Source organism: Topomyia yanbarensis, chromosome 1 (genome assembly GCF_030247195.1).
Source record: "Topomyia yanbarensis strain Yona2022 chromosome 1, ASM3024719v1, whole genome shotgun sequence".
Taxonomy (NCBI): domain Eukaryota; kingdom Metazoa; phylum Arthropoda; class Insecta; order Diptera; family Culicidae; genus Topomyia; species Topomyia yanbarensis.
In genome coordinates, this window is record NC_080670.1 from 159,170,798 (window position 1) to 159,189,673 (window position 18,876).

Consider the following 18,876-nt stretch of genomic DNA (forward strand, 5'->3'; position numbering starts at 1 on the left):
GACGCAGGCTAGTAGCACGACTGCGTCGGAGTGTTCGAAAGTTTCGGTAGTATTGTATAACGGGCGTCACGGTAATGACAACGCAGCGTAATTTTTTTATGTAGGTAGTCTCAGAGACAGCAGGGAAATTATGCTCAAAAAAGGTAGGTTACACGCACGTGTTGTACCCGATGGAACGATAGAAACCAATTGGATTTCAGAAAGCGAACTATCAATATCTAAATACTCCCCGGAGAAGAGAGTGGAGACTGGGGAAAATTTTCAATATGACCTCACTAACATTGATAGCCGCTCTTTGTACACTTCGCCTCTGTCGATCATTATTACGACGTCACTATAAAACTGTTTACTAATTTTCCTGTAGGTATATATCGAAGTAATATTTTCACTAGAATACTATGCAAGAATTTAGGAGCGACCCCCTAGAACAACCACGAAAACTTGCAATCTTATGAAAATAATTCTGATTTTTTTTTTTGGAAAAACAGCAAAACTACGATTGTCTGTAAAAGTACTTATTTATAAATGATATTTCTTTCTCGTACTAATTGCTTAAAAAAACGGATCTGTTTTTCACATTTGTATTATTCATACACATTTTTCTTATGAATAATTAGAGTGGCATCATTTGTTTTATTCTCTGTCTGTTGTAGCAACGATTTAAGTAGATCTGACGTATTTTCGTACCGTAGTTTTGCAGGTGATTTCTATGACAATACGCACTGTACTATGAAGGCAATGAATATCGTGAATAACAGTAGTAGCAGTTTGTTTCGTGAATCGAGGCATGATTCGGGGCAAAAAAGATTGTGTATTCGATTGTATTGTTTGTTATTTGCAGATTCTCGGTTGTTTGTGAATATTTCTTTTTTCATCTAGGTATTGTGCAAGCTTTGTTCATTTGTTATTGACAAATGCATTTGTTTCTGATTCATCATTGTGTGGTACTGACTATTTCCATATCTGGGAACAGAAGTTATTAATTCAGCTTGTTTCACACTCTAATAAATTTCTTATTTTCGCTAGCTAGGTAAAATAATTAGAAGTCTTACGATAATTTACTACTCTGCTGTATAAACTTTGTACAAAAGAATACATTTACACTTGGATTTTCTCGATCACTGAAAGTAAGTAGTGATGCTAATAACTAGACAAATTTCCATAGATGCTACAAATGATTCTCCGTTTCAACTAGGTATAGTACTATCCACAACTAACTTGATTATTTGCTTGCTCATTCGTATAACGATCGTCTCTATATACATTTGTCTGTTGTTTAGTCTACGGCGCGAGAACATAAAATGCGCATGTTTATCGAAGAAACACCGCACGTAAAAAACGTGTCATAAAACAATAAGGAGTTAAACCTAAATATGATAAGGCAACTGGAAGTAGGTATTATCGGAACGCTAGCGATCCGACCAAATAACTGATTAAACAAACCGGAAGAATGTTGCACTACTCATACAATACTTTTTTCTGTACTCCACCCTATCCAGGACAGGGATCATTTGGTTTTCCTTAACTACGGCAATAGTCAATGCTCCATGGCCTTGGAGGGTTGGTGTAAATTCTCGATATAAGATGCACGCATGGAATAGAATGTGGCAGTGGACAATTATGTTATTAAGTTATTACAGCTTAAGACTTGTTTTTCCGGAAATGCTTATTAAAACAATCGGTTCGAGTTTTATAAAAACAAAGCTTCTTGTTATAAATACAATCCAACAAAGTATACATTTGAAGAATACAATTTTAAATGTAATATTATGGCTGTGAAACTCAAAGCGATTGTCTTCTAGTGGCTTGCTACTAATAAACGCAAAACCTTCTGTATAGATAATGCCGAATTAGGATAGCATCAAGAAACATGCTAATAAAGTTTTAAATCGGTATACCAAAAGGACAGGATCGTACGCTATTTGTGCCTTTTTATTAAATTTGAGATCGAATGACATCGTAGCTTTGCGTATTGCACCTAACAACGTTCCACTTCTATTTTTAATTTTATATTTTCAATTATGCAATGTTACAATGCATTACAAACGTCAATTTGCACATTGAGGTTCATTATTTTTACTTTCTACATATCCCTTCTGAAGTTTTGCTCAGTATTGTACAGAACAGCATGTAGATATTTTGTCAGTTCTAGTTCTGAATAATATTCACTAAAATCGAAATAGTCAGCTGCTAAGTAGATATAAAGGTAGTTTACTAAATTCTGCCTAAATTAAATTTGAATATTCTATAGTAAAGAATAAAAATCAGTCATATTTTTGATTATGCTTTTCTCTCACGTAGCTGGTTATATTCGAATGCATACCGCACACAAAAGAAATGGCCAGTGTGTTTGTTAGATAGAATCTCATCATCTCTACAATAAAAAACTGGTTCGCGTTTACACTACCTCTTACGATAAAACTCTCTCACATACACATACACATACAAACACACTCACGCTCTAAATTTTCAAGTGTAAAACTTTTGTATCACAAACAAGTTTCCTACAGCTACCTCTGGCATGAATCTCTTCGTCCTTCAGCTCACGTCAGGACAGCTGATTCTCGCTTTTGCTACCGCTGATGCCGGAAGCAACACGTCCAGTAGACACCCCTCCATTCGCGTGCCCATTGCTTCTGGCCTTCAGTTTCGCGTCCAGTTCGTCGATTATCCCCTCGCAGGACGAAGGTCATACAAACGAGCTGAATCCGGGCAGTGGCGCCCTCGATCGGGCCATATTATTTACGATGATTTGTCCTCCGTTCAAACTCATCACCGCCGAGCCCTCGGGCTCGGAATCCGTGTAGCTGGAGTAGTTGCGCACCGGTTTCTGGCGCTTCCAGGACTGTCGCAGCGAATCGTTTACGTTCGCGTAGTGGTTGACGAACGAGTGCGGATCGGAGCGGACGCTTTCGTTCTCGCTTTCCGAGGCCTGTGGAAGAAGGGGATAGTTTCAAACTTTCAATATCTTATTTATTCAGTTGATGACGCCCTAGAAAAGGTGACAGAGATACTAAAGGCAAACTAATCCCGTCCCTACCTGTGAATCGCTGGAGCTGACCTCAGATGGCTTCTCCGTCACGCTACTATCGTCGGGATTCTCGTCGTAACACTTGAGGCTTTCTTCGTCGCTGTGATAGGCAACCGAGGCCGGCGATGGTCTTGGTGGAGATTTTCCCAGCGAAGCAGCCGCAGCAGCCGATGTTTGCGGTTTCCGAGAACCGATAATAGTGCCCGTTCGTCGTCCTAGTGTCCCTGTACCATTGAGTGTTCCGTTAGCACTTGTCACGCCGTGGCGGGATCGGTACAGCTCTAGCGCCAGCTCTTGCCGTTCGTCGATTGACATGGCCATCGATTCCTCAAGCGTTTTCTGAGCTTCTTCTGTAGAATGAAGTTTATTTAGGAATGCAAAGTAATCGTAGACAAGTGACCGCTAGACACTTACGTTTGTACTTGTAGCTTTTGCTTTTTACACACAGCACCGCAATCACCATGATAATAATGATTATCGAGGTCGCTGCCAGAGCCACCATGAACCAAGTTTGGCGGTAAAATGGCTTCTGCTGTAGATAGCCATACTCCATGTATAGCTTCGATGGGGTTAAAATGGCATCGTCCGAGTAGACTGGACAACTGATGCCGTACCTGTTGTAGGCTATCACCCGGAACTTGTAAGCAGTTGATGGCAGTAAACTTTGGAAACTCACGGTGAATTCCTGGATAGGACCGTTAGTCGTACGGGCGACCGTTTCCCAACGGGAATCGTCTGTTGGAGAGCGGGATAAATAATTTGTTTAGCTATACGTCAGTAATCTATCCACTATTGGGCACAACATGTTAGAGATTAAAGCTGGAAGAGGATTAGTACTATTATTATATTGTACATTAAATTAAAAACTATACACAACGAAGCAACATTCGCAGTAAAGCAGCTAAATAATGCTAAAAACATGTTAATGAAATGCACAAAAGCTTTAATTAAAAAAAAATGAACAAGCAAGTGTCCACCATAGCCTCTAAAAAATGCCTTCTTAAACTCCCGTGATATATTCTGTTAATCAGCTAAAAATGAACGATCTTTTCAACACGTCGAATTATTTCATATTACATGTATTATGAAGCTTAAAACTAATTTATAAATTAGAGGAGTTAAAAAAGATGTTTTCTAAGTCAATATTAGGTCACTAAAATACAGGGTGAGTGACGATTTTTTGCAGTAAGTTTCAAATAGTAATTTCTCAGGCTTGTGGAACATGATTCAGACATCTTTGGCAGGCAGCACTGGATAGTACATTAGAACAAATATTTTAAAAAAATCTAACGAAGCAAGTTAACCCGTTCGCCAAAGGTGGGCTAACGAGGTCGCCGACCCAGCAAAACGACCAAGTGCAACAGTAAATGCAACGGTAACAGAAGCAGTAGCGAGAGCGTCAAACCAATAGGGCGCCAAGGAAAGCTAGGGGTTCAGGTGCACACACCGAAATCAAGTATTACAGAAGATGACTAGCAGTCTAAGTTGCTTAAAGTGACGAAGCTGAGGCAAAAAATTGAAGAGCTCTACGAATTCGTGACTAGCAAGGGCAACGTACACGGACAGATCAAGGATCTGGTGATTAGCAGCAAATCCGCAGTAGCAGCAGCCGAATGCGAACAAAGAGCGTTACTGGAGAGAGCTGAAAACGCCGAAAAGACATTGAAGACCACTAAAATAGCGAAAGCAGAAGCCTATGAGACGCCTGGTATGAAAATGACACCAAGAGAGGAGGAATCGAAGAAGCCCAAGAAGGTCGGTGAAAGACAGTGAAAAAGCCGACAAATGAAGAGTGAAACCGTAGAAGAAAGGAGATAAACCGTAGAAAACGTTGAAGAATGGAGATAAACAAAGAAAAGGGTGGAAAGATTAAAAAGAAGAAACAAGTCCTTCGGTCTCGCCAGGATCAGTATAAGAGAGATGCTCTAGTTGTCAAAACAAACGGCGGCGTGACATACACTGCGATCGACAAAAGTGTGAATTTATCTACGCTGAAGGAGTTAGGGGAGAACATAGTAAGAATCAGACGCAATCAGGAGGGTGAAATTATGTTCGAGCTGAAGAAGAATCCATTGATCAAGACCTCGATGTATCGGGAACTCGTGGTAGAAGCGGTGGAAGGAGAAGCGAACGTGAGAGCTTTAGTTCAAGAAGCGTTGGCCGAGTGCAAGAATCTGGACTAGATCACAATGGAAGATGAAGTGAAGAGCGCACTAATTAAGTCGGTGCGGAGTTGACTGTTGCTACCGGCGAGCATCCCGAATTTTTTTGGCTACACTGGAAACACTATATAGTAGACCAGAATTGTTGATCCATACGTTGTTGCAGAGGATCCGAGGGGTACCTGCGCCAAAACAGAAAAGACTCGATACGCTTATCGGTTTCGGTATGGCGGTACAGAATTTCTGTGATCATCTGGGAGCCGGGAGACATGAAGCGTATCTCAACAATCCGTTGCTACTGTTCGAGTTGGTAGAGAAGCTTCCAGCACATATGAAACTCGACTGGTCGCTATACAAGCAGCGCTGCCGGGAAGTGAACCTCCGTTCTTTCTCGCAGTATATGCAGATGCTGGTGCGAGCGGCATCCGACGTGACCGTGAACTGCGTTCCTAGGCCGCAACCGGTACAGCAGCAGCGAATAGTGAAGGAGAAAAGAGCAAAGGACAAAAACTTCTGCGGAGCTCACTCAATGGAGGAATCTTCTCCGATGGCAACGAAGGAAGAAGCAGTTGGCACCACGACACGTCCATCAAGCCCAGCGTGTCTCATCTGCAAAAACCCGGAGCATCGAGTGAAACACTGCTCAGAGTTCGACAAGAAAACGGTCGATGAATGCTGGAAGACAATACAGAAACTCGGCTTGTGTTGGCTCTGTCTTGGAGCACACGGAAGGCACCCCTGCAAGAAGCGCAAGCAATGCGACATCGACGGATGTCAACGGCGACACCACCCTTTGCTACACTCCAAACGGGTCACAAATGAGGCCCAGCAGGCCAGGGAAAACGGAAAGTCGCCAGGAAGTGACTGTAAGAAGTTTAGGAACGATGTCAATTTGTGCGAAGAACGGATTCAAGTAAGAATCGAGTGAAGCTAAGCCAAATAATTCCAAAGCTGTCACCAACCATCATTCCGCTGGGAAGACTACGCTTTTTCGTATTATTCCAGTGACTTTGTATGGGAACAATCAGTCTGTGTCCGTGTACGCTTTCTTGGACGACGGCTCGGAGAGAACACTGATAGACGAAGAGTTGGTAAAGGAGCTTGGGGTTGTAGAACATCCGCATCCATTGCACCTGCAGTGGACGGCGAACGTGAAGAGGTCAGAAGCTAATTCTCAACGAGTCGCATTGGAAACAGCAGAACGGTCAGGGGCATCCAAACATTCTTTATCGGACGTGCGCACCGTAAGCAAACTGGACTTACCACGACAATCCTTGTGGAGCGGGGAACTCACAGAAGCCTTTTCGTATCTGAAGGGCATACCGGTCGATGATTACGATCAAGCGGTACCTCGTATCCTCATCGGAAACGACAACGCTCACGTTACGTCGACACTCAAGCGACACTCAAGGCCGACCGGGAGTGCCGATAGCAGCAAAATCATGTTTGGGATGGACGGTTTGCGGATCCAGCCAGGACAAGTCAGGGGATATAGTTCTTAGTTTCCACATATGCGAGTGCCAGCAGGCCGAGCAGACCCTACACGAGCTCGTGGAGAAGTTTTTCCCAGTCGAGAGTCTGGGTATAATGGTAGATTCAGATTCAGTCGGCACGACGACCGATGAAGAGCAGAGGTCGTGTTTGGTGCATAAGGAGGTTATCGTACCACGTGAGGTGGGTGCGATTCTCGAAACTGACGCATTTGCATCGATCGGTAGTACACGTTCATCGCTACGTACAAAATCTAAAGCGAACGGTGAAAAAAGAAATTCGACTGAACGAACCACTCACTCAAGAGGAATTAGCAAAGGCCGAGACAACAATCTTTCGTTGGGTGCAGTGTGAGCAGTATCCGGACGAGGTAGCAGTAATGCGGGACAAACATCCAGGACAACAGGCGCGACTGGAGAATGCCAACAAAATATACTGTCTCAGTACTTGGACGAAGCAGGTGTTATACGTTCTGATAGCAGGATATCTGCTGCGACCGTCGCTGCGTTTGACACTACGTTCCCAATAATATTGCCGAAGGGCCATCCAGTGACTAGACTGCTGGTTGAAGGGTACCACCAACGATTTCTTCACGCCAATGGCGAGACTGTCGTGTAAAGTCAAGAAGCCACGTCTAGCGACACCACGAATGGCTCCTCTCCCTGCGGCCAGCTTGCAGGCGTACGTTTCTCCGTTTTCCTACGTAGGCGTCGACAATTTCGGGCCGATCGATGTGCGGGGGAATCGAAGCATTGCAACAGGATGGGTAGCTCCGTTCACGTGACCACACGAGCAATCCATCTCGAAGTCGCTCACACACTTTCAACGGAATATTGCAAGATGGCGACTAGGTGTTTCGTCGGAGCACCTGTGGAGATTCGCAGCGCAGGGGCACAAATTTCGTGGAATCGAGTAACGAACTTAAGCTGGACACGGGCAAATTCGAGCGCTAGCTTGCCGAAACGTTCACAAACGCGAATACGAAATGGGTGCTCAACCCACCTGGAGCACCTCGAATTGGGTTGCGCATGGGAACGTCTCCTGCGGTCGGTGAAAACCGCTCTCGCTGCAATGGAGTCTTCTCGAACGCCGAACGAAGCAACGTTTGCAACGTTGCTTGTGGAAGCTGAGGGTGTTGTCAATTCGAGACCACTAACATACTTTCCTCTGGAGACGGCGCAACAGGAGGCTCTAACACCGAACCGCCTTCTAATGAGCTCGAGCGCTGTAACGCAGACTCCGAAGACGCTGACAGATCCAAGGCAGGCCTGCAGGAACGACTGGAATATATGCCGAACAATGGTAGACTAGTTCCGGCGCCGGTGGGTGCGGGAATTTCTTCCTACTATCGCACGTCGTACCAAGTGGTTCGAGGAGACGAAAATGGAAGTAGGACCGTTTGAAATGGTAGGATTATACGTCAAGATAGAACAGAGGAAGGAGCCATAAAATTAAAAATTGCTATTAAACTTGCTAAGACCACCTAAATGAATTCGTGTGAAATACAATCTAAAGCATATATATACGTAAGTAGATTCTTTGGCACCACGAATTTACATAAATACAATTTCTGAATTAAAACTTAAACAGGTGCCAGAAAGCCAATAATTGCACTCAACCGTTCGAATTGTGCACGATTGAGGTTAGGTGATACGCGAATTGCGTATTGTCGTATTCTAACCATAGTTGTTGAGAATTAACAAGATATAATAATTGACCGATGTACGTAACCGTAAATACTCCATGAATCATAATATTAATAAATTTCATCAGCTTTTGGGTGATACCGTTTGGAATACATTGCTTAAGGCGTTGCTGAAAAGGCTTTTATTGAATCAACCCAACAAACCCAAAAAAGGAATACAAGTCTATTGATCTCCAAATATTTCTCCATGGAATACGTCTCGCCAACCTTATTACTGGGATGCCGATGTACTGTTCCGACTCATCAATCAGCATGTTAAGCAAGACAAAGACTTTGTCGTAGCATGTACCACCCAAGAAGAAGACTTGAGGTCAGTGGTGGCCAGTAACGTCAAATAGTTACCGCATGGTTTCAGCATGATCAAGGAGCAAACCAAGTCCGGTTCAGTTCTGCAAAAGGTGTATCTTTTCATCAAAAAAGGCTGACCAAATCTCAAGCGTACGATTGGAAGCTAAGACGATTTTAGGATCGTCCATGGTTGTATCATGTTCGGAGACAGGATCGTGATTCACAGCTCTACCGGAAGAGGTGCTTGAATCAATCGTCACCCTAGAACTCGCTCGGGTTGTACTCTTCTTTCCGTTCAAAGAAAATAAGCCGCTAAGTATTTTGTAGATTTCGATTCTCACTCCTAAATGATTTTTTCTAATGTTCGTCCAGATAATCTAAGAGCCTCAGTTCACAGTAGAAGGAAAGAAATGACATTGCTTGCGACGTGTTTATTACGACGAACTATCGTGTCTACATGTGTGCTCTGCAAGTAAAGATTGACTGTGTTAGCGCCGATACTATACCGACATACGTGGATCTACTACAGTACGGTGTTGGCTGTTTCAAGGATAGTTTGTAACCCTGGGTTCCAATTTGTGATATTAATGACTTTGCCACAAGATGCGTTCTACCCTCGATATCCCACGCTTATCAAACGAGTGTAAGGAACTCACCAACATTTAGAGGAACTAGCCGTAGCCAATAAAGTAATCAGTTAATAAATAGGAAACCCTTTATTTGGGTTTTGGCCTCCGTCTCACAACATTATAAAGACAAGCAATAATCAGCTATATTAGCGACGATGCCGCCATTCTTTGGCACAATGGTTTTACGAATCAGTCTTATGAACCATCAACGAAGAACAGAATCCTATTAAACATGAGATACCAAAAGCCTGTGACGTCAGTGTTAAACGACCCTGTAGCGACAATCGTGCTTGTTCCACGTGTCTCTTGTTCGCTAATTCGTTAAAGCGCAGGTTTTGAGCGTCCTTAGTTGTGAGATTTGGTTCGCAGTTCTCTTTCGGATTGATTCCTATTAACGGTGTAAGCGTGTGAGTACCCCTGGTATCGATTGGTGAATAGGGGTTTACGAGCCCGTATTGATCCTTCCCGAAATTAGGTTCGACCCCCTAACCAGTCAGGTGCTACAAGTTAGTGACGATGATTCAGCGATTATAGCATGTGGCTCGTGGGACTAGTGTCGAGGGATTGAGAGAATGATTCTTGTAGTAGGAGTGTTGCAAAACGTCCTTACTATGGGATTTGTCTACATGAGTTAACGACGGGCACCGCGTACCTATACTGCGAGAGCACACTGTTGTTCTTTCAAAGGACACTAAGCGCTATTTAACTTCGAATCGAGAGCACTAATTATAATCATATTTATGGGAACCTAAGCTGCTTTTAATCCTGACTTGCGATTATGTGATTGTATGATCATGTGACATTTTATCGCAGAATTATATCTATACCGTTTATTCAAAACGTAATATCTAACAAATGTAGACAAACTGAGTTTAGTATGCCAAATAAATGCAAAGCATTGACTCCTTATCGTCCATAAATAATAGAGAAAAATGATAACTCTTTACATGTTAATTTAATCTTAGGTCAAAATGTCACATACAGTATACCAAAGCTTTGCTAATATTTTGTAGATGTGATGTTTTGCGTTGTGATGTTTCTCCAAGTCGACTGTAGTTAGCATGTTTTTCCAAACCTCCTATCTACACTCTCTGTTGCAATACAGCACATGAAATATATCACAACGACAAGCCCGTCTCTCAATACGTCGCAGTAAAATGCATATTATGCGATAGGTGTTGTAAACCTATTTTTAGAATAATATCTCAACGAACAAAATGTGTTCTATGTTATATCCATTAAAAAATACAGATTCAGATCATTATTATTACTCCGCTTATCGGGAGAAATTGTCGACAGTAAGCCATTTAAGTAAAATAATCTAAAAATACCAGTAATCAAAATTGTTAAACTAACATCGACCTTTTTCAAATCAAACCACAATATAATAATTATATCTACGAACTAATTAGTTGTCGGTTAGACTGCCATGACATGACGTACAACACTATCGCCTAGTCGCATTTGAACCTGATGATTTAAATCTGATGAAATTAGTGAAATGTACCACATCATATTCATAAGCATTACTGATTGAATTCAGAAGACATGCTACCCCGGTTAGTAACCGCAAAGAATAACCCAAATTTGACTTTCAAAGAATGACAATATTTCATGGAACTATTTTTTTCCTTATGCAGCACAACAAACGCTAACATTATTCGAAGCATGCAACACAAATCCATTAGAAAGCTGTCTCATATAATAAATGTGTCGACCGTATGGTTATTTTTAGGTTATACAAAAAAGTACTACATGCAAATAAAATAGCATGAGCTTGAGCTGCAATGTTAAATTGAGATGCAACGCCCGATATCGTTAATCACACGTTCTGGTAGTAAGACAGTGCCAACAAACTGTAGTCAGTGTGACACATGCAGGTTGAACATATCAACGGGCAACAATGAAAATAGACACGGTGAGCAACAGTACAAACGAAGCCGAACATAAAAAACACTGAGCTTGTTTACTGTTTGATCTTTTCCAGGAGGTATACTTACAATTATAATAGTGTTCCATATCTACGTTCAATTAGGCATGTATTTTTTGAAGGGATAAAATAAACAAACGTCCGCCCCCGTCGTAACAATTACGGTTACCCGGGAAGTACGAGGACGGGTAACGAATCAATAGCCGACACGGAAGGGCGCGATAGATATAGGGAGAGGGAGAGAAATAAAAAAACGTGAGTTATAATACTATTTCCGCTTGCTTTCGCTACCCCTGTGTGTCTGCTACAATAAAACCAACTGTATACTACAGGCTTCACCAGCATGCAATGCTTTTTCCCTAACACCTGCTCTATACAACAATGTGAGAAAAACGTAAGCATTCACTCACCTCGTTTTTTCGTTTCGATATAGTAGCCGAGAATGGGACCTTTGCCGGACGGACCATTAACCCAAGACATGTCAACGCTGGATTGCGTTTTGGACAGCAAAAGGTCACGTGGTGATACGGGGGAACCTTCCTGTGGACCTGTAGTCACGTTACCGCTGAGTGCAGGACCGTAATCGATTGTTTGCGCGCGAACCGTGAAGGTGTACGTTACTTCTTCCTCCAGATTTTGTACGAGCAAACTTGTTCCAGATACCTTTTGCTTGACTTGTTTGCTAAACTCTGAAATTATGAATGAAATAAAATGTTTGTTGTTCTACCTTCAACAAAAATACTTACTTTCATTATCCTCGGTGGTTTCATAGGTCACAATGTAACCTAAAATTTCCCCGTTTCGCTTTTTCGGAGGGTTCCACCCGACCTTCAAACTATTCATTGTGATATCTAGAAATGAAAGACTACTGGGCGGACCGGGAAGTCCCTGCAGAGTCTTCACTGTTATCGGAGTTGACCGTGGCCCATCCCCAGCTGGGTTAAATGCCAGAATCTGAATCCGATACTCAGTATACTTATCCAGGAAGACCAAACTATGCGAGGTGTACGAGGCGGGAACGACTTCTATTTCTTCCTCGTGTTTTCGACCTTCTTCCAGTTCCTGCGGCGAGTCCGTTACCAAGTAGAAGATTTTATATCCCAGCAGCTCCCCGTTTTGCATACTCTGCTGCGGAGCTTTCCAACGCAGACGAACTTCGGTTGATGAAACCGGGGCTCCTTCGATACCTCGTGGCTCCCCGGTGGGTACGGCTTCACCAACGTAAACTGCTACCGGTGGGGTTGGAGGTCCAACTCCCTGTGAGTTAAATGGTTGTACAATGATTTCGTAATTGCGATCCTGTGTTAAATCCTTTAAAATAGCTGTCTCTTGTTCTACTCCCATAACGTCCAGCTTCGGGATACTTTGTAGCGTTGACGGGAAATCAGAGATCGGTTGGTAGAGTATACGATATCCTCCAGTACTTGCATCTCCATTCCACAAACTTTTCCTTAGATAAGTCCACTGAACGCGAACACTTGTTGTTGTAATAGGAACCACCTTGAGATTGGTGATACCTTCCGATGGAGCTGCTGGTAGTGTACGAACTTCTATGCTTTCCTTACTGAAATCCGAAGGACCCATGTCATTCGTTGCTCGAATACGGAATTGGTATAGGGTGTGTGGTTTCAGTCCAAGTGCCGTGTAGGACGTGACGCCTGGGTCAACCCGTTCAGGGATCACCGTCCAAGGTCCTTCATTTTCCCGCAATTGAACAGTATAATATCGAAGCGGTGCAAACCCGTCCCGTCCCGGTGTCCAACTGAAAGTGATCTGCTGAGCTTGTACTTGAGATCTTGATATTTGAGGAGATGAAGGAGCTTGCGGAATTTCTCGGTTGTTAGTGGTATAAACGAGTACGGCTGCTGTTTTACCCCACCCAAGTCGGGTCTGGGCAGTCACACTGAAGAGATAATACCGTTCGGCAAGCAACTGAGTAAAACGGAAAGTTCTATCGATGGGACGAAACTCTCGACTGTAATTCAAACTCCCCGATCCATTCAACAGATACGTCACCTTATACGCCAATATCTCACCGTTCGGTTCGTCAGGATCGTCCCAGATGATTCGTGCCATGCTAAACGATACATCCGGAAACGATACATTCGATGGTGCTCCTGGAGTATCCTCGAAAGTTTGTACTCTAACGGGAGGCGTACTTAACATTCCATCTCCTAGTCGAGTGTAAGCAAGAACTTGAATGTCATACTGCACATACTTTTTCAGTTCAGTCAATGTTGTCGTGAAGGTTGAATTATTGGCTATTGTTTTATGGAGAATTTGCGTTCTACCAACTGATCCGTAGAATACTTTGTAGCCTTCGATCTGCCCATTCCGATGTTCTTTCGGAACTTCAGCCCATTTGACTACGATCGTTGTCGATGAGGTGGCGTTGGCCTCCACCCCGAGTGGACCGAATGAAGGGACCGCCTCCCGAGTCCGTTCGAAGGCATGAGGACTTTCATTGGACTGTCCTACCTCGTTGACCGAGCTCATGAATATTTCGTAAACAGACCACTCTTCCAAACTGTCTAGCACATGCGAGTTTGCCGTAGGATCCTCTATGATTACGCTGAATGCTGATATTTGAGCCTTTTCGTTGACGTTCCTGTAGGTGATATTGTATCCCCGAGGATTTCCGAACCATTCGGTCTGCTGTAGAGGAATCCAGCGAACTCGTAACTCGGTGGCACTCATAGCTCGAACGGTAACGTTGAACGGTGAATGCATTGGGCGTGCCTGAATAGTTTGAAAATCTTTGGTCGGTTCGGAAGGTTCTGACGGCCCAACCACGTTCCATGCGATTATTCTTAATCGGTAGGGCGTGAAAGGAGTCAAACCGGTAACTGTCAGAGTGGATGCATCAGGATCGTGTACTTCGTAGATGATAAACCAGGTTAGATTGCGAGCAGTTTGTCCTTCGACGGTCCACTTGGTGATAGACGAATTCCCGTCAAAACCAGGAGTAAATTGGATAACCACAGAGAATGCTTCTATGTTAGATAGCGCTAACTGATAGGGTGGGTGGGGCAGCACAGGTTCAACACCGGACTGAATTGTAGCTGCCCTTGGAAGGCCGGCACCAACGGCGGTCCATGCAGTTACTTCAAACCAGTAGTGTGTGGTTGCAACAAGATCAACGACTTTGAGGTTGGTTGTATCGGCACTAGTATTAAACACTTTCAGGGTGGCAGGTTTGTCTTTGATCTGATACTTGACCTGGTAACCGGTCAGAATACCGTTGATCTGTTTCGGTGGTGTCCACATAACTTTCACCTCTCGATCGGATACGTCGTCAAACTGGAGAGAGCTTACCTCATCCGGGACGTCTTCTTTGGTTTTAACCTCGATTGGAAAACTCCGTTCACCATCTCCAGGATCGGTGAAGCATAGAACCGTTACATTATATGTGGTGAATTTATCTAATCCCATCATGACCGTGTCTTGCTCGGCCAATGGATCCAAGAGGCTGGGTGGAACGGTTATCATTTTAGCTTCCGTCTCATGTTCTTCCCCATCGATTATTTCGTACCTCCAAGCCTGAATTTTATATCCCTGATTTATCCCATTGATCTGCTGGGGATTTGGAGGCTTCCACCAGATTCGAATTGCAGTGGAGTGCAATGGTTTCACGCGAACGTTTGTCGGTGGTGCCTCCGGTACTCCCTCTTTCGTTTTGATCTTAGCTCCTTCGGTGTAGACACCGACGCCCATGTTGTTATATGCAGCGATTTGTACGATATAGTCCTTCCACGTGATCAGTTCTTGAATGAGGTAGTTTCGTTGAGCTTCGTTGGTGATGTTTCGATAGTTCCACGGACTAGCATTGTATCCGAAGAGACGGTAGCGAATAATATAGCCAAGGATTTGACCGTTCCGATGCTCTTCTAGCGGTGGTTGCCACTGCGTGATGATTTCCGAAGAGGAGCGAGCCGATCCAACGAAGCCTACCGGTGGTCCAGAGGGAGCTTGAGAAAAAAGAAAGATCTTAGTCAGATTGCGATTCAATACTACTTAAACTCGTGAAAAGTGATCTTTTTTAAACTGTGTAACTTAATTTAACATTTTTCACGAGTCCAAACGGCTCTCGAGTATGCGTAAGCAACAAGAACTGAAATCTAAGCGAATACACTCGTTCAAACAACATGCTTAACTTACGAGAAGGAACTCTCCTCCTCAGTTCATCTGATACGTTCAACATTCAACGCGCGTCAAGATAAGAAAGGGTAAATTAAATCACGAAGTTAACAAACTAGCGATCGTAAGTCTACCAGCCCAAACGACGTTGGGCCATAAATGGTTAATTACCTTCCTGGGGTAGCTTTATCACGTTGCTCGGATCCGAGGGTGAACCTTCACCGACCCGATTCACTGCACTCACGCGAAACTGGTATGCCGTAGCCGCTTTCAAATTGGTCAACAGAACCCACCGGGATCCGGCTGAAACGTTACTTAGTTCGGTGACCCAATTCAGTAGTGGATCCGGTAATGGTCCTGAAATTTCTAAGCATAACTATTTGTGTACTCTGTCCCCCCGTATTGCTACATACCTAGTTCGGGGACCTCGCGCCTTTGAATAATAAACTTTAGCACAGCGCTGTTCCCATCAAATCCAGGAGTCCACGAAACATTGATCGCCCGATGGGTTGCCGTATTCAAGCGCACAGCTTTTACATTCGTCGGTGCGAACGGAAGCTCGACTACACTTAGTCGTGCCGAGCGTGTTTCGTTTCCCCCCGGTGAAGTCACAATGCACGAATACTGCCCAACATCCGAAGGGCGCACCTCAACGATCTCTAGCGTTCCGTCAGCTTTCACTGCGACACGCTGGCTATTCTTGATGGGCTGCCGTCTAGGGGAAGAAAGCATTCTTGGTTGGGATGAAGACAGAGAAAAGCTAACACGGGGAACGTACTGTGGCTCTCGGTACCAATCGACGTTGAATGGAACGGTCGGATCCGACGAAACCTTACACTGGAGCGCGGCGGTGTGACCGAGCAGTACGGTAGTATCCGCCGGTGGTTGAACGATCTGGGTCCTCACTGAGAACAACAAGATCCATGTCAGAAAGCGTCTCACATAACAGGATTAGAGTAAAGGTAAGGTTTCACACAAAAAACTACTTACCCATAACACCTAGGAACGCTTCGCCGGTAACGATTCCGGCCTCGTTGGCACGAATACAGGTGTACAATCCAGTGTCCGATTCCCGCACGTTCGATATTAGCAAATCGCCCGTGTCGAGAATCTGAACTCGACCGGATAGTTCGATGCCTTGAGATTCTGGTGCGCAGAGGAGGAAAGGTTGTGAGATGGACGGATCGAAAACCATGTTAGTTAAAGGGGGTTCCAAAAAGCGTATGAAGCGCATCTCGCTCGGGAGGAGTTACTTACCATTGAATACCCAGGTGATGTTAGGGTTGGGCGCACCTACTGCTCGACAGTGCATTGTGGCGTCTTTTCCGTCCAAGACCGTCTGGTTGGTGGGCGGTAGTTCCATGATGGGGATAGCAGCTGCGGAAAACAAGTTGATTTTGTAGTTTGTGGCAGGTAGTGATTCTAGGGCTAAACTGATTACTAGCTTGTGGATAATTGGTGCTGTTAGTGTTGATGATTTTCATGCTATGAATATATTCTATGAATAGTGTTTATAGGACCGTTTTGTTTGGATCGTATAACGATACTTGTAGTGGGCGGAACTTCGGAAACAGTGACACCATTGGTATGATTGCAATCGAACAATAAACAATTCCCTTCGAGCTCGATCTATTGTGACTCACTATCGTGTTGCTACTTTCGTATATATTTTATTTCAAATCGAATTTCATCAAACAAGCCAGTAGTTTCATTTCGCTGGTGAAGGTCGTCGTGACAAACGTTATCCTTCCGCCTTTGACTGAACTCAGACAAATCCACACAATACTTCATGTAGCTGTGAATACCATACATGATAGGATGGATTGTTTCAAATCCTAAAATACCTTTCTCAACCTATCGTAAGACCTCCACTTTCCTCGTGTAGCTGCATAAAAATGACCTCATCATTCAGTCAGCACTTCGCGTCACAGCTCCGCGTACATGTACCTTCACGAGACGTGGAGATTAACGGTGTGGCCACCGGATCGAGTATAACCATTCCAGGTTTACTCGTTTCATTCAATTAAGATACCGGAATGCGAGTAATTGCCTTCGATATCGTTCGTAGACAGCATAAAGACTTATTGCTCATCAGATTCTTTTCAAATGACTCTGCCTAGCCAAATCTATAATAACAGACTTTGTCCGCCTATATGCCTTCTTGTACGTGCGATAAGTTTGTAAATAAAAGAGAACTGCACGAAAGATGCTGAAATGGTTCTCTTTTGTGACAATATTCCACACGATCTCTTGACATACTCAGTATAAAAACAGCGCGGGGAATACAATTAAGCGATCTCTGACCCTCAAAAAACAAGGGGATGCAGAGGCCCGATAGGTTTCAATTCTTGAATGTCTACTTGTAAATAAAAAGAGGATTTCAATTTCGCTGGCTCTTATGGGCGATGCTTCGTGAAGTCACGATTTTAGATCGCCTTTTTGAGCGTTAAAAGAACGTGCTTATGCAAAAATGCTTAAAAGAAGTACTTGCTCAAAAATATTCCTTTCATCTTTTGTCTTCTAGTGATACAAGATCTGAAGACCTCTACGAAGAACCTTCTTTAGCTACACTTGGTAGTTCAAGAAACACAAAACATGCAACTTGAGTTCTCAGTACTACCCAAGAAAGCATAAAGCACACCAACTTTCAATCTTTAATTCGGAAAAATTATCTCATATTTTCATATGCAGGGATAGTCCTTACAAACACACTCATATTGTTTTTAAATCTCCATTACATTTCTAATTATTGAAATTAACAACAAAATTGGATTTAATTCAACTAACAAACTGGTAGATAGTTTACTAGACACTTCGTATAAGTTAACATGTTCAGTCGCCCTGTTGTTAACTGGGAAATATAGGGGAGACCAGGGCTAGTTGGCGGTGTTTTCATTTTTTTAGCGCTTTGATTTAGGTAGATCGTGAAAGATAGAACACGTTGCACAAAATGGCAGAAGGTAGGCAAAATCTGTGAATTTTATCAAAGTATTTGTTACATTGTCTTTATTTTTATTGACACAAATATGTGAAGCGGAAACCCCGCCATCTTATCATGGCTCAGTGGTAAGGTGTCGGTAAGTATGAGATGTTAGCGGTACGCCAGAAAATAAAAAAAATAATGAAAATTCAATTACTCCAGGGTTCTTTATGAGACGTGCTGAATGTCTGTTCAATAAAACTATATATTAACCGACATTCGAAATTATACTTCAGTCGCGATAGCCCGGTTATATCAAATGATATGAAGTTCCGTAATCGGATTCACAAAGATCACACCAATAATACTCAGCACGCCGAATAGTAGCCATGTGATAATTGTGTTGGCAATGTCCAGTTAGTGCCTTAAAATACGGCAATTGTGCTTGAAAAAATGCAGCAAACTATTTGACATTTTTGGAGTCACATCCGGCAGAAAAGTTTTTGTTTGAACGCAAGTTTGCAAGCTACGCCAATGGTTTGCATGTTCGGATGCAGCCCAAGAGCGAATCTTGTGCTCTATC

The 18,876-nt window shown here is 43.4% G+C and overlaps 1 protein-coding gene across 11 annotated transcripts in view; it reads right to left on the bottom strand.

Annotated features, from left to right (window-relative positions):
- Positions 1–567: 567 nt before the first annotated feature.
- Positions 568–18,876, bottom strand: part of LOC131679090 (protein sidekick) — a 245,334-nt gene continuing 227,025 nt past the window's right edge. For 3 of the 11 annotated variants that reach the window (XM_058959706.1, XM_058959649.1, XM_058959700.1), the window contains 12 exons: positions 16,631–16,750; positions 16,364–16,519; positions 16,152–16,278; positions 15,787–16,088; positions 15,545–15,739; positions 15,395–15,421; positions 11,983–15,204; positions 11,647–11,925; positions 11,307–11,327; positions 3,446–3,766; positions 3,041–3,381; positions 568–2,932 (listed from right to left, as the gene is read on the bottom strand). In XM_058959706.1, the coding sequence (XP_058815689.1) occupies positions 2,690–2,932; positions 3,041–3,381; positions 3,446–3,766; positions 11,307–11,327; positions 11,647–11,925; positions 11,983–15,204; positions 15,395–15,421; positions 15,545–15,739; positions 15,787–16,088; positions 16,152–16,278; positions 16,364–16,519; positions 16,631–16,750 (5,354 nt within the window). In that variant the 3' untranslated portion in view covers positions 568–2,689. The remainder of the gene's footprint in view (positions 2,933–3,040; positions 3,382–3,445; positions 3,767–11,306; positions 11,328–11,646; positions 11,926–11,982; positions 15,205–15,394; positions 15,422–15,544; positions 15,740–15,786; positions 16,089–16,151; positions 16,279–16,363; positions 16,520–16,630; positions 16,751–18,876) is intronic. The other 8 variants (XM_058959714.1, XM_058959672.1, XM_058959731.1 and 5 more) reach the window with 6 other exon arrangements.